At 57.9% G+C, this 15,036-nt stretch overlaps 2 protein-coding genes across 3 annotated transcripts in view; both read left to right on the plus strand.

Annotated features, from left to right (window-relative positions):
• Positions 1-1,065: 1,065 nt before the first annotated feature.
• Positions 1,066-13,088, plus strand: ELP6 (elongator acetyltransferase complex subunit 6). Its single transcript, XM_084282818.1, has 7 exons — positions 1,066-1,167; positions 4,145-4,223; positions 5,418-5,488; positions 9,562-9,689; positions 10,205-10,397; positions 11,605-11,751; positions 12,184-13,088. Exons 1-7 carry the CDS (start codon positions 1,114-1,116, stop codon positions 12,307-12,309), a joined length of 798 nt encoding a protein of 265 aa, XP_084138944.1. The 5' UTR covers positions 1,066-1,113; the 3' UTR covers positions 12,310-13,088.
• A 600-nt stretch (positions 13,089-13,688) lies between these two features.
• The window catches only part of SCAP (SREBF chaperone), a 47,636-nt gene continuing 46,288 nt past the window's right edge, over positions 13,689-15,036 (plus strand). The window contains exon 1 of one of the 2 annotated variants that reach the window (XM_084281971.1): positions 13,689-13,723. The gene's annotated coding sequence lies outside the window, so the exon portion shown is untranslated. Of the gene's footprint in view, positions 13,845-15,036 lie in introns of both variants that reach the window. The other variant, XM_084281970.1, reaches the window with a different exon arrangement.

A 15,036-nucleotide genomic window follows, 5' to 3' on the forward strand; every position in this document is an offset into this window, starting at 1 on the left:
TTTCTAGCCCTGTGCTGACAGACTTGTGTCTCCTGGCTCTTTCTCGGCGCTTGCCATTTCTCAACATCTCCTGATGCCCCCTAATGCTCGCAGCAGACGAGGCAGTGCTGGGACCACGCAGCTCCTCCAGTCCCCTTGGCACATCCAGTGCTCCACACGCCTCCCTCAGCCGGGCAGTCCTCCTTTATACTACAAAAAAAGAGAAAAAAAAAATTGCAAAATAAGGGGCAAGCGCATTCAGTGCCAAAAAACGTGAATCCAGGTGCGGGGGTGAAAATAACTCTACGTGATTCGGACGCTCACGGCTGCAGGCTGTAAATGAGCTGTTATTACTCGGGGAAGCAGCCAGGAATGATCCCGGCTCTGCTGTGAGAGCCCCAAATAAATGCTCGGCAGCACCCCAAGGTGCCGGTGACTTTTTGGGAAGTGTTGAGGACATCGGAGAGCCCTCGTGAAGCCACCAGTGTGCCATGGCTTGGGTGAATGGCCGGGTATTGAGGGTGGTGGCTCGAGGTGTAGGGTCTGGGGGGAGTCCAGGCACTGGTGGCGGACCCCAGGGGTGATACTGGGCCCAGTCCCGTTACTGGTGTGGATGATGGGGGCAGGTCTGTAGGACTGAGATGACCTCGAGGCAGGCTGAGGGAGCCCTGGGGCTGAGCACTGCCAGCAGGCGGACGGATGGCACCGCACAACCACAGCACCACAGCGGGGTTGGGGTGCGAAGGGACCCCCAAAACCCCCCCATGGCCATGCCCAGAGCCCCCTGCCCCATCCAGCCTGGCTTTGGGCACTGCCAGCAATGGGGCACCCCCAGCTCCTGGGGGCAGCTGCGCCAGCAAAACTGTGACAGATTTCCCCCTAATTTCCCCCTAATTTTCCCCGGCCGCCATTTTAACACCGGGGGGACCCCCATTAATGGCGGGGGGGGGGGGGGGGGGGGGGGGGGGCTCATCCATCCTCCTCCCCCCCCGCTCCCCTCCGTGAACACGGAACCGGAGGAAGGGGAGGGAGAAGAGGGCTCCGCCTGCCGCATGCGTGGCTGTGGTGTCCCCCCCCCGACACGCACACACAGCCCCGGTAAAGGGCAGCGGGAGGCAGCGGCAGCCCCCGGCCATGCTGGGGGAGCTCAACGAGCTCCTGGGCGCCTCCCCACAGCGCCCGGGCACGGTGAGGGGGGCGGCGGTGGTGGCGGGAAGGGGGGGTGATGGCGGAGGCGCGGGGGGTGCTGGGAGTTGTAGTCCGGGCGGGCGGCCGCCATGGCGCGGGCACGGCCACGCTGCCACCACAAGCACTGTCCCCATCACCACTATCAATGTCACTGCTGTCCCCATCTCTGTCCCCTCTGTCCCCACAACCCCGCCTGCAGCCCCTAGGGGGGCTGCCAGGCTTCTGCCCCCATCGGGCGTCTGGCTGCTGGGGGCTGTGGTCGTAAAATAGATGGCGAAAGCGTTGCCCCAAATGTTTTCTAGCCCCTCTGATGTATGCAAGGCGCGCTGTAGGGGTTTAGGGTGCTTTAGGGTGCTCTTCTCGTTTATTTTGTCCCTGTAGGGTGGGTTTTTTGGGCTAGTTCATAAGTCTTGTGAGGAGCATTGAGGGAAGTGGGGGTGTTTGGTATGGAGAAAAGGAGGCTGAGGGGAGACCTCATTGCTCTCTGTAAATACCTAAAAGGAAGGGGTGGGGAGCTGGGGTCGGCTTCTTCTCGTCGATAAAATGGATAGGGCTAGAGGGAATGGCCTCAAGTTGTGCCAGGGGAGGTTCAGGTGGGAAATGAGGAGACGTTTCTGCTCAGAAAGAGCTGTCAGGCATTGGGACGGGTTGCCCAGGGAGGTGGTGGAGTCCCCGTCCCTGGGGGTGTTCAAGGAGAGGTTGGATGTGGTGCCTGGGGACATGGTGTGGTGGTGGCATTGGTGGCAGGGGGTGGTTGGAGCAGGTGATCTTGGAGGGCTTTTCCTGGGAAGGGGTCTCAGTGGACAGGGAAACCGGAGAGAAAATCGGGGGGAAGGACCGTGGCCAAGCAGCATCGTGGTTCGACACTGCAGCCCTGCAAAGTGGGGCTTGATGCAAATTGGGAATTCAGAAGAGCAAAACCGACAGGAGGTTTGGCCTCGAGATCCCGAGTTTTGACTTGGCAGCGTAGGCAGAACCTAGCAGAGGCGCCAGGCATCTGTGCGGGGAATTGCCTCAGATTTGTGTTGGCTCTTCCATCAGCCGGGGATGTGGACTTCCTACAACACACCCAGATGTCCTACCACACCTGGGCTACAAGGGCTGGCCAGAAAACAGTGTCCTGCTGCGCTTAAAAAGCACCAGCCCTTTGCAAATCTCTTCCCATCTCTGCCTTTCCATTTTCTGCATCGCCGCGGTTAAATCCGCGCCATTTTCCGAGTGCTGACTGCAGGGCTGGTAGGTGGAAGAAGCTGCTTGCCTGCGTGGGTGTATCTGAGATGTCACCACCGAATGCTTGTGACATCTGCCGCTGCCCTGCCGACTGATTTTGGCAGTTTCTAACAAGTCGCTGCAGCTTCTGCTTCGTAGCCTGCAGGTGGAAAGAGTGCGAAAGCAGCGTGCGGAGAGACCAGGGGCAGGCAGAGGGAGAAGGTGCTGCAAGAAGGAGGCCTCCCCATTGAAAGTGCTTCATCCCAAGCCATTTCTGGCCTTGAGAAGGATGTGCAGGTGGGGGATGAGGGTCAGACCGTGCACCCCCACGAGCTGTGGGGCAGCTGCTGCCTCTGGAGGTGCACGGTTTGGGCATTCCCACCCCTCACGAGCTGGGCACGTACACGTTGGTGATGGAGAGTTTTGGGCACAGTCTAAGCAGCTGCAGTGCGACAGCCAAGTGAGGATCGGCAGGATTAAAGGTCAATAACGGGAGGTTTTGAAGAAGCTAAATAATGTATGCTCTGCATGGCAGCATCCCACTGTGTCCTGCACAGCGTGCGTGGTAGCAAAGCGCAGAGCTTTCCGAGAGCTGTCAGGTGGACTTTGCTTCAGCGGGCACGAGGAGGGACGTGGGGCTGCCTTCAGGCTGACTGAATACAGGAGAGGAGTCCGAGGGGATGGAGCAGGAGCTGAACCGAGGAACACTTGAGATTGTGCTGTTTTAACACAGAAACCCCTCCATGCTTCACCTCTGAGGGTGCATCCTGGCCAGATTCCCACCGTGTGGTGCCTCCTGCTATTGTAATGACCACTGAGGTGCACCCTTTTTTTTTGGGAAAAATGCTCTCTGGCTGGGGCAGAGCAGCCTTTCTGGACCCAAAGTCCTGCCTTGCATCCCGTGCAGACACGTTTATATATTTGCCGTTCCATTAGCACCGCTTCACAACACGTGTTAGGCATCGGGGAGCTGCCTGGTAGATGGCTTGCAAATTGCCTGTGGGTAGTGTGCTTGTTGCTGCGAAGGGCTTTTTGTTTTTCTTCTAATAGACTGGAAAAAAAAAAAGCATTGGTAAGTTCTTTGTGATTAAAAACAACCCTTCTGTGATTTGTATTGATTAAAGAGAAATCCTGGCTAAGGTTGTAATGGCAACAAGCGCCTTGATGAGACGGGTGCTGATAACAAGCACGCGCTGATGAACTGAATTAATTTCCTGCGTGATCAAAACAAGGTTTATACTTCGTGCGGGGAGCTCTGCTCCAGTGGCTGTATTTAGATGGTACAAACGTGGTCTGGGGTTACACTCAGCAGGGCTGGGAGGACTGCCTGGGACAGTGGGAGCAGGGGAGGGAGCAGATCTGGTGGCTCTTGTCCCCGTGTCACCTGTGCCACTTTGTGCAGAGGGAGGAGGAGAGCTGGGAGGTGGAAATTGCTCTCAGCCACCCGTGGTGGAGGTGTCCAGCACCAGGAGCGTGAAAGCAAGCTGTGAAAGCTTCTTGGTGGGCACAGAGCGAGGGGTCCCGCCGGGTCTGAGTCCAACGTAAGGGCTTTCAGGTGGTGGGCAGAGCTTCCATGGAGAGCTCAGCATCCACTGCTGCCTCTCCACGGATCAGCATCCTTTTGTAAACGGATGGGTGGCTGCAGTGCTGCTTCTGCCTCCTCTATCACCTGCAGATCCTCCTCTGGCTGCAGACCCGAGCAGGCACCTCGTCTACCCAGATGGAGCCTCTCGTCCTCTGTTCAGTTCTTTTGCTTCTTCTTTTCCAGGGCAAATTCACGCTGCTGCGGGACACCAGGACGGACGGCAGCTTCCTGGTGCACCATTTCCTCTCCTTCTACCTCCGAGGTACGCGAGCAGCAGGGCTCTGCGAGGCAAGGGCTTGTCTTCGCCTGGTCCTTGGAGCTTCCTTCCCCGAGCAGTGATTCTCCTTGAGCAGAGGCTGGTTTTGCAGAGCACGTGGCGTCCCTGGATTAGCACAAGGCGTCAGGATTTATGGATCCCAGTCCCGGCTTGTTCTTGGGACGTGCTCCATAGCCTTGGGCGCTTGGGACTTGCCCCGTAGCCTTCATCTCCCTGCAGCTCGTTTCGTCATCAGCGCAGGGCAGGCTGGAAATCACAGGGGCACCCCAGAGCGAGGTGATGAATGCGGTTCCTTCGCTACCAAGCCTTTCACAAACACAATTAAAATACAGCAGGAACAACTGAGCAAGTAGATAAGCCGGGAGCGGGTCAACAAACAAACAAGCAGAGGGTTCGCCGAGTTGCCTAATTGCTTTTCGGCTCACCTTTCACCTGGGAACAACCTGCAGAGAGGGCGCTGGGTGCTTGGGCTCCTCCAGCTTTCTGCTGGCAAAGCAGCCGGCCCCGCAGATGTGCTCAGACCAAACTTCACCTTGAAACTCAGCTCTGAGTGCTGTGGGGCTGAGAGCATCCTGCCCCCCAGCTCCAGCTTCACCCTATTTTCCAAAACGAATCCCCGGCAGGGAGGAGCAGGCACAGGGATCTGGTTCGTGCCCAAGCCACAAGGCCGGGTCGTCACGTGCTGGCTTTCCCCAAAATGACGTTTGAGCGAGGTGGCTTCGTCAGCGTTGCTGGTTCTGGGTGTAATTCCAGACAAGGTCACTCGCTCTGCGAGAGCCAAAACAGGGACTTTTTGGCACGCCAGCGATTTCAGTAGTTCGTGTCATGGTCGGCCGTTGGCCTCCTTGCAGCAGGACCAGCAAACAGTGCAGGGAGATCCCAGGGCAGAATGGCATGAAACAGAAAAAAAAGACCTACATTTTTTATTTTTTTCCTCTCTTTCCCGTTCTTTCCATTTCTTTTTAACCTGAATAAAATTTTCCCTAAATCGGGGGAACCCACAGAGAGGTGAAAATTGGGAGCCCGGCCGCGAGCAAGCGGAGGGGCTGCCTCGACCTGCCTCACTTCCAGGCTTTGGCAGACAGACCTGCAGCCTGGCTGCTGTGATTTGTGTGCCTCCACAATGGCAGCTTGCAAAAATTCGAAATAATAACACGCCTTTTTTGTCTTCTCCCCCAGCTGGCTGTAAGGTTTGCTTCGTGGCCCTGCTCCAGTCCTTCAGTCACTACAACATCGTGGCACAGAAGCTGGTAAGTCTCCTGGCACGGGTGAGTAATTCCAGGCCCGGTTTTTGTTTTTTTTTTGGGGGAAAGAAATGAGGATGAGGGATGGGAACTGCAGGTGAGCACAGATTCACGGGTCTTGATGGGGCCGACCAGGCTTGGTGCTCCTGCAGCAGGGAACAGAGGGATGTGGTACAGGACAAAAGCCAGGTTTAGGATTAGGATCAGGCTTGTCTGATTAGGATGCTCACTGCAGCAGCCCCACCGGACCCCCCCGCCTGCTTTCTTTAGTCTTAGAGGAGTTTTCTGGCGTTCCCCAGACAAGCCCAGCCTGGTGGGTGTAATTTCACTGGTGCAGTGTCCATAGGGCCTCTCTGTGCTCCTGCACATGGCACAGGAGGGCTGGCTTTGTCCTCTGGCCTGTGGCTGTGCTGTCCTGAATCATTTTGGGCTGAAACACCTGTAATTCAGGATGATATCTGCGTGCTGCTCTTGGCCTCTGGAGTCCTGTAAACGTGGGAGGAATTTTGGTTTGGTATGTCACCTCATACTCAGTTTTCACCCTTTAAAAGGAGATGAATGGTCTGAGAGCTCAGACCTGAGCTAATTAAAAGGGACTGAGCAAACGAAGCATTTCCACGTGAGGCTGTGACTCTCGGCCAGGTGCTGAACATGCATTTCCCCTGCAGAGCACTTCCCTGCTGAGCAAACCAGGCGCTGTGAGCACCAAATAGTCCCTGCAGACAGCAGGAAACCTTGGGGGGAGCTTGCTAAGTGGGATGGGGACCCCCTGACCGTGTCTGCTCTCAAAGCAGCATCACATCTCGGTGGGTTTCTTCACGTGGGGAAATTTCCTGGCATGCAGTGTGCGTGCGGGCTCGCAATAGGCGGCGGCGTCATCTCCCTCCTGGGGGAGCCCAAAAATCAGAGCAGACGGGTGCTGTGAGCTCGTCCTGAGCCCCGAGCAGCCGGAGGTTGGACCTCCGTGGGTTATTTCTGTCGGGGTTTCCCTAAGGTCTCGCCTTTGCTCGCTGCCTAAACAAGCACCTCGGGTGGTTTTGGGCAGGGTGGTTCCGCTCGTGGACCTGTTTATGATCAGAGCCCTGTTTATGAGTGGAATTTTGGAATTTGCTCCGTTCGCAGCCGGCAGCGTGGGTGAGATCCGAGGCAGAAATCCTTCCCTCTGCGGGCTGCTGGAGCCAGGGGGGACAGGATTCAGACTTTGCAGCGGTGTCCTGTGCTCCCCATTGAAATCTGGTGTTATTTCCCACTTCCCCACAGCGTTGCCAGCTCTCAGCAGCCTAGAACCAGTTCCTTATCTCTTGGCCAAGTGCAGCGACTTCTTTTTTACTTGCAGGAAGAAGCTTCCCTGATTTTTTTGTGTTTTTTTTTTGTGCCTGCCCTTCCTCCGCAGTAACAGCTTCACCTTTTCCTTTTCTCCTCACCCCGCTCCTGAGGATCCACGCTGAATTCTGAGGGACAATTAATGGTGTTACGGCCTTCCAGACAGCACGCTGGGCTGTAGGAAGACTTAATAGCACCGGGGCAGCTTGCCAGGTCGTGGTTCCACCCTCATTTTTACAACGTTTGCTTTCTTTTAAAGGAAAGACGCATTTATCCCCGCTCGGCCTCCCTTTCGCCTGCTCCCCCGTCCCGTGCTGCGACGCCGAGACCCCAAAACTGAGGACACTGCCTGCTCAACCTCTGCTTGCCCCTGCAGGTGCTGCCCTGCAGGAAAAACCTCGCAGGATCTCCTGCTCACGGCGCACTTTGCACCGTGGCTGCTGCTCGAGTTCGTGACCGCTGCCTCGCCAGCTCCGCCGCCAGCTCTCCCCTGCAAATATTTTGCTGGCCAGCGGCGAGTTTTTTGGCTTTCAGGGCCGTGGGTGAGAGCCGTTGTGCTCCTGTGTGGAGCTGGCAGCCCCCGTCACGCCGGGCTGTAATTTCAGAGGCGTCTCCGGGCTCGATCGATAAGGGACGGGCTGCCAGAGATAAGGTCTGCGGGCGATAACGGAGCGTGGCGCTGCGAGGTGGTGAAAGCTTTCAGGCTGTGCTGCGGCTCCACAGCAAGGATGTTTGTTGTGGCAGGCCTTTTAGTGGCCGAGCAGGTGCCGTTGGCTGTTTTGGGCGCTTTTCTCACCGATTTTGAGCTGGCCGGGGGCTTCCCGTGCTGCTCCCTGAGGTGCTTGCTGCTCAGGTAGGTTGCACCTGCGGTGTGGTGGCGTTAAAACTCATCCAGTGCTGCGTCTCTGGGACCTGGTTCCAGCTGGAAAATGAGCCTGGACGTGCTGGGCTCCCCCAGGAAGGTTCCCCTAGGAACATCAAGCACTGAGGGGCTCAAATTCCCCCGTTAGAGCCATCCACACGCTGCCCCAACCTGCCTTTCCCTCGGGCTGCCTCCCTGCCCTCAATTCCTGAATTACCAGTATCAAGAGTGAGCTCGGACACTGGTTTAAGTGCTAGTGAGACTCCTGTGGGCTCCAGAATTTCCCCAGGGGCCCAGGGCCGTGAGGCTGCCCCGAATCTTAGCCCTGCCCCAGGTATGTTGGTGTGGGTTTGCAGTAGTTTAAGAGGGTTGTGTTAGCTCTGCGCCCCTGCCCTGCTCCTCGCGGGGTTTTAGTGAGGAATTATCACCCAGCAAAGCTGGATTCTGCTGTCTGGAGCCCTCTGCGGGAAGGGCAAACTTGGGGCCGAGTTAGGAACTGGCTGGGCACAGGTCTGGAGCCCTTCACCCCTGGCCGTGACCGAGGACGTTGCCTCCGAGCCCTTTCCTAATTGCTGCAGGCAGCAATTCCTGAAGGGATCTCTTCCCCTTAGGATTTCAGCAGGGCAGGGGGAGAGGTGTAAATCTGTCTTCCCTATCACCAGCGCTGAGCCCGTGGCAACTGCTAAGCCCTGCAGGAGCTCGGGGTTAATCTTCCTGCAGAGGACCTCGTCCTTATCTGCTCAGACCTCCTCTCCTGGGGGGCCCTCCGTGCTCACAGAGCAGCCCCTGGCAGGGGTAGCTCATCGATCAGGTGCTGGGGATTGCTTTCTGATCTATTGAAATAAAAAAATAAAGGAGGGAGGAAGGTGAAACGCTTGGAAAACCTCCAGGGCCTCTTCAGAAGGAGGTGCTGGGAGCGTGCCAGGCACCGTGCTCGAGCTCCTGGGGGAAAAGCTGCTCCGAGCCGTCGGCTCCAGCATCCCCAGCTCTGTGCCCAAGTGTCCTGCAGCTCCCAGCAGGGCAAAAAGCAAAAAAAAAAATTAAAAAATAAAAAATAAAAATCAGGGAACTGCTTTCTCAGCATCCTCGCTTCTGGTTCCTGGCCCCTGGCTCAGCGCTGCTGCTGCTGCTTGAGGATTGCTGCACGGAGCAAAAAAACGTTTTGATTTCTGAGAGTCCTGTTGCGAATTTTCACCCAAAACGGGGGCTGAGGCAAGCTGGGGGGCTGCGGAATTGCCAAAAGCCGCCCTTGGTGATAAAGGAGGATGAGATTGGTGAACCGAGCCTCGGGTTGGGATCCTCTGTGTGTGTGCCAGGGCTTTTTGTGCTGGCTGTGCCCTGTCTCGAGGCAGGCTGAGAGCAGGAGCCGGGGCTGCAGCTCGTTGTTGTGGCCCCTTTTCCTCCTCCAAAGGGCTGAGGCTGCTTCCCCAGCCGTGCTGCCACCTCCCAGGCATCAGGATGCCCAGCTCGTGCCCTCCTCCAGGAGCGTGGGTTGTGCTGAGGAGCTGCCAGGGCGTCGATCTTGCCACAGCGATGATTGGAAAGCAGCAAAAACCCTTCAGCCAAGGAGGTGAAGCAATCAGCACCTGCCCACACCCTGCCCCTGTCTTCTCCCTGACTCTGGATAAGAATTTTCTCCCGTGCTGTCCTCCCAGGAGCAATTCCAGCTCGTTTGGGCACCCCAAATCACTGCAATTTCTTTTTTTCCTCCTGGCAAAATAAAGGGAAGTGACCGTGTCCACCAGCTCGTGCAGTTCCAGGAGTCACCGAGCCAGCGGCTTTATTTCAGTGAGATGAGATCTGATCCCAAACAGCCTCGCTGATCCTCTTGGACCTGCTTGCACCCTTTTTCTGGAGCTGTTTGCTCCACGCCGTGGTGTTTTCCTCTCCGCAGGGAGTCAGCCTGACAGCCGCCAGGGAGCGGGGCCAGCTCGTCTTCTTGGAGGGCCTCAAGTCCTGCCTCGACCTCTTGTTTGGGGAGAAGGAGCCGTCGGGAGACCCCAGTCCTCTCCAGTTCCTAAGGTAAGCCCCTCTTCTGCTGCAGAGCAATTCCCCTCTGGTTCCTGCCAAAGCAGGGAGCAGCAGCAAGGCCCTGGGCTGAGACCAGGCTCCTCTTGAGCTTCCCTCCAGGGCTCAGTAGCTGTGCCTGCCACTGGGACACACATTGGGATGGAAATGCCAGCACCAAACACATTGCTGTGCTTTCCCTGCTGCTCAGAGAGGGATTTTGCCCCCCCTTTTCCAGCATTTCGGGGCAATTTCTGCTCCCATCCTCGCTGCCAAGCGCGTTGTAGCTCTAGAGGAAGCGTATTTCAGCTCTCCAGCTGGCTTTTTGTGCAAATAACTCACAACCAACCAACCCAAACCCTTTGGGGTCGGGTGCAGGGGCTGGCAGGGAGGCGTTGGACCCGGTTGTGGCACAGCGTTGGGGACAGCAGGGGTGGCACGGGCTGGCGATCCCCTTTTTGGGTCAGCGGGGTGAGGAGAGGGACAGGAGGGCGGGCAGAATCCCTCGAGGTCTCTTTTTTTAATTCCAGCGGGAGCACCTCCAACCTCAAAGCCCTGTTTGGCTTCGTCCGGACCTCGCTGACACCCGCCGAGGGCGACTCGTGGCAGGGCCCCGTGCTGCTGGTGGACGACCTCAGCGTCCTGCTCAGCCTGGGCGCCTCGCCGGTGGCCGTGCTCGACTTCATCCACTACTGCCGGGTCGTGGTGTGCTCTCAGCTCCAGGTACCTCTCCCTCCGTGTGCTTCAACATCCCAGAGCCTCCGGAGTCAAAGCCTGGCTTTGTCTCCTTTACCTTCCTCTGCACAGTAGGGTTTTGGAAGGCTTTGTCCCTCCAGACAGTTCAAATCATCATCCCAAGGCCACTTTTGGGGGCTTGCATCAAAGCCTGGGGTCCCCCTGCAAGGTTCTTTGCAGCTGGTTTCCCAGGAGGTGCTGTGAGAAGGGCTCCCCGTGCCCCTGATGTGTGAACAGAGCTTTGGGGTGGAAAATGCCGTTTTTAAGAGCTCTCCAGAGATCGCTGCTCACCCCCATTTTTGTGTGCACGGGGGGAGGAGGCAGCTTGGGAAGGTGACGAGGGGCTGGGGAGTCTCGCAGGGGACAGAGATGAAATTCCAGCTCCTCCTGTGGTTGGAGGGACTGGGTCTCTGCTTCCAGCAGCCTTCAGCTTTTGTTCTGACAAAACCCAGCCAAAATTCGTTACAGCCACATCCATCCTTTGCTATTTACACCACGGCCACTTCTCTCTTTGCTTGAGTGAGAAATAAAGTAGATGGCATCGAGTTTTGTTGTTTTCCACCTCGAATCGTGTCGGGGTGTTTGCCCTGTACGTGCTGACAGGGGATGTTCAGCTCGCTGGGAATATTTACCTCCAAAGCAGCTAAAAAAAAAAAGATAAATCACGCTAACACGCTTCTATTTCTGCCCAAGATGTTCCGAAGCCTTCAAGTACATTTTAATTGATTGTGGCTTTGGTGTTATTTTAAGCCCTTGGCAATCTGCACGGGCTGAGGCAGAGCCTCTGGGGAGGTTTGTAACAGAGCTGGGGCTGCTCGGGGGAGCTCTGCTTTCTCCAGGAGCTGCAGAGGTTCGAGCATCACGGCTCTGTGTCCGTGTGGCTGTGTCTTTATTCACCTGCTGTGAATTCCTAAGCTGTTTGCAGGGGTTTAACTGGACAGCTGTTTGGGAACAAAGGCCTGGTGAGTTTTGGGCTGCAGATTAGATCAGATTGCACACACCCCCATGGATATACGGCGTACAGAGAGCAAGGTGTGTCCGAGAGGGGTCTGTGCCTTATAATTATTATCCCAGGGGACTCCAGAAGCAGGGGACACACCAGCAGATGCCCGAGCATTTTCCTCTCGCTCCCTCCCCTTCCTCACCCCCAGCGGGTGGGCGAGGGACTCAGTGCCTCCCGGCTCTCTCCTTCCAGGGGAACATCGTGGTGCTGGTTCACAGCGGCGAGGATGGAGCAGACGAGGAAAACGAGCTGCTCGGGACCGCCCTGGGTCATCACAGCGACCTGATCCTGTGGGCAGAGGGGCTGGCCACCGGCTTCTGCAAAGATATTCACGGAGAGGTAATGGAGCAGCGTGGTCTGCAGCCCCCAGCGTGGTCTCCAGGGTTTGCTGGAGCCCCCAGCCCCTTGTGGCTGCGGTGGGGATGTCTCAGTGAGGTCCTGCCCCCTGGAGACTTCCCATTTCTGCGGGATGGAAGGGGTTTACCCAGCACCAGGCCCTGCACCACGGTGATCCAAAGGGATAACAGCTAGTTCCTGTGAAACTTCCTCAAATTATCACCTCCACGGATCTCAAGCCTGGCCCGGAGTGGTCTCTGTTGGGTTGGGAGGGCAGCGGGGTCGCTGGGGGCTGCCCCCAGGGGTGATAAACTGTCCCCAGGCACCGTGTGATGGATTTTGTGACAGTGACATCCTTCCCTGGTGGCGCTGGGGGGCAGGGGGTGACGATGCTGCAGCCCAAGGGGTGATGCTCCTCTTCCTTTCCCTTTGCAGATCAAAATAATTAAGAGGCTGTCGCTGCAGTCAACGGAGCAGGACGTCGTCCAGGTCTACCAGTACAAGATCCAGGAGAAGAACGTCACCTTCTTCGCGAGGGGGCTTTCTGCAGCCGTGCTGTGACGCAGCCAGCTCCAGGACAGCACCTTTTTGGCAGAGCTGCCACCGAACCACCCCGCCGGCCTCACCCCTGCCTTCCAGGAGCAAAACTCCCTCGCGGAGAGAGGCTTCGACGCGACACGCAAGCGTGGGCAGCGGCTTGCCAAGAGCTTATTGCATCCCTTCGTCCTCCCACCCCGTTCCCAACCTACCAAGGCCACGAGGAAGAGCGAAAAACGGCCGAGGGTGTCCCTCAGAGCGTGTGAGCACAGGCAGGAGGGTGCCCCGGGGGCCGGGCGTGCCTCGCCTTTTCCGCTGGTGCCAGGCGGTGCGGCGGCGGCGTGGCGGGGAGCCACCTCCCCACCCTGCCACTTGGCGAGGTGACGCAGAGAGGGCGGAGGAGGTGGGAGCGTGTGTCGCAACCCTTACCTTTCTCCCAGCTGGGGCGGAGAGGTTTGCTCAACGCCCCGTTAAAAAAACAAAAAAAAAAAAACAAAAAAAAAAAAACAAAAAAACAAAAAACCCACGGTGCTATTTATACAGCCGCTCACCTCGCCTTGCGCTGGCGTTAAGCCCTTGGGGCGGTTGCTCCTTGCTTTATTTTCCCTCTTTTCACATAAAACTGGCTGTGTCCGGGTGTTTGGGGTGTGAGCTCCCAGGGTCAGTCTTGGGTTTGGGTGATGGGTGCTTGGGTTTTTTGCTGTGCCCTGACCCTAACCCTAAACCCTAGTCCTGTTAACCCTAACCCCCAGCCCCCTAACCCTAACCCCTAACCCCAACCCAATACCCGTCTGCACTTGAAGCACAGCCTGTTATTAAAATATCAAACATATATTTAAATTTCCTAGCACCTGCCTGTATTTAAAATGCTTCTGGGGGCTCCTGATCCCTCGTTTTAATTAAAACAAGGATGCGGGGAATTAAATAACCACCGCCGGTACCCGGGACTTGGTCAGGAGCTCCCCTGTGAGGGTGCTGAGGGGCACACGGAGGCGCTGGGCTGCGGGGGGAGCGGCCCCGGGGTCCTCGTCCCGGTCCCGGTCCCTGTCCCGGTCCCAAACCCGAGGTCCCGGCCCCGGCCCCTCCACGTGCTCCGCCAGCCCCCGGCCACTTCCGGGTTCTGGCGTGAGAGCCCATAACCACGCCCACAAATGGGCGTGTCCACGCGGGCGTGGGCGGAGCTACAGCGCCAAGGGGGCGTGGCCTGGCTGAGTGGGGCTGTGCGGCCAGGCAATGGAGGGCGTGGTTTAACACCAGGGGGGCGTGGTTTGGTAGTGACGGGGTGTGGCCTAACGAGAGGTGGGCGTGGTCACGGCGACGCCGGCGAGGGGGCGGGGCCTGCCCTGCGCGCTCGCGCCCGGCGGGAGGGGGTGGGGGGGGGGGTGGGGGCGGGGAGCGCCGGGAGCGCGCGCGCGCGGGGCCGGCGGGCGGCCGTGAGGTAAATCCCGCGGCGCCCCGGGGAGGGGGCGGGTTTAAGGCTTAAAAACGGGGCTAAAACGCCTCAAAACGGGCCAAACGCTGCAGGATCGGCCGCAGCGCGCCGCGGGGGGGACCGTGAGGTGAGGAGGGGCCGCGGGGGAGGGGGGTGGGGGGCGTTGAGGCCGGGCCGCTGGTGGGAACCCCCCCAAAAAAAATAAAAGGGCCCAGCCTCGGGGCCCCCTCCCCGAATTTCTGCTCGGGAGGAGGCCGCAGGGGGGGTGTGGGGCTGGGTTGGGGCCTATTCGGGCTGTGCTGCGCTTCCGGGGGGTGTGTGGGGGGGAATCGGGGGTTTTTGGGGGGTTTTGGGGGGATTTGGGGTGTGGGGGGGGGCGAGTGGGATGGGGGAGGGAGGGGGAGGGGGAGAGGGGATGAAGGTGTTGGGGGGTGGGGGGGGCTGTGGTGGGCAGGGGGTAATGGAGGGGGTGGATGGGGCAGGGAGGTGCTCATCAGGTGGGTGGTCAGTCGGACAGGTAGGTAGGTGGGTAGGTAGGTAAGGAGTCAATCAGGTGGGTAGGTGGTCAAGCAGGCAGGTAACTAGGTGGGTAGGTGGTCAATGGGGCATGTAGGTGGTCAAGCAGGTAGTTAAGTAGTCAATTAGGCAGGTAACTAGGCAGGGAGGTGGTCAATCAGGCAGGTAGGTTGGCAGATAGGTGGTCAATCGGGCAGGTAGGTGGTCAATCGGGCAGGTAACTAGGCAGGTAGGTGGTTGATCAGGCGGGTAGGTCAATCAGGCAGGTAAGTAGTCAATCAGGCAGGTAACTAGGCGGGTAGGTGGTCAATCAGGCAGGTAGGTGGTCAATCGGGCAGATAAGTAGGTAGGTAGTTAAGTAGTTGATCAGGCGGGTAGGTGGTCAGGCAGGCAGGTAGGTAGGTGGTCAATCGGGCAGGTAGATAGTCAAGCAGGTAGGTAAGTAGTCAGGCGGGTAACTAGGTGGGTAGGTGGTCAGGCAGGCAGGTAAGTAGTCAGTTGGGCAGGTAGGTAGTTGGGTTAGGTGGTCAATGGGGCAGGTAGGTGGTCAAGCAGGTAGTTAAGTAGTCAATCAGGCAGGTAACTAGGCAGGTAGGTGGTCGATCAGGCGGGTAGGTGGTCAGTAGGGCAGGTAGGTAGTCAGGTAGGTAGGTAAGTAGTTGATCAGGCAGATAGGTGGTCAATCAGGCAGGTAGGTAGGTGGTTGATCAGGCGGGTAGGTGGTCAGGCAGGCAGGTAAGTAGTCAATTGGGCAGGCAGGTAGTTGGGTTAGGTGGTCAATCAAGGAGGTAGGTGGTCGATCA

The sequence above is a fragment of the Netta rufina genome (assembly GCF_964035555.1).
Source record: "Netta rufina genome assembly, chromosome: 2".
NCBI lineage: Eukaryota > Metazoa > Chordata > Aves > Anseriformes > Anatidae > Netta > Netta rufina.

Bases quoted from the DNA above. Each gene is read 5' to 3' on its own strand.
- ELP6 (XM_084282818.1), top strand. From the start codon at position 1,114: ATGCTGGGGGAGCTCAACGAGCTCCTGGGCGCCTCCCCACAGCGCCCG. The intron at 5,489-9,561 runs GTAAGTCTCCTG...TCCTCTCCGCAG, and splicing joins ACATCGTGGCACAGAAGCTG to GGAGTCAGCCTGACAGCCGC. The intron at 10,398-11,604 runs GTACCTCTCCCT...CTCTCCTTCCAG, and splicing joins TGGTGTGCTCTCAGCTCCAG to GGGAACATCGTGGTGCTGGT.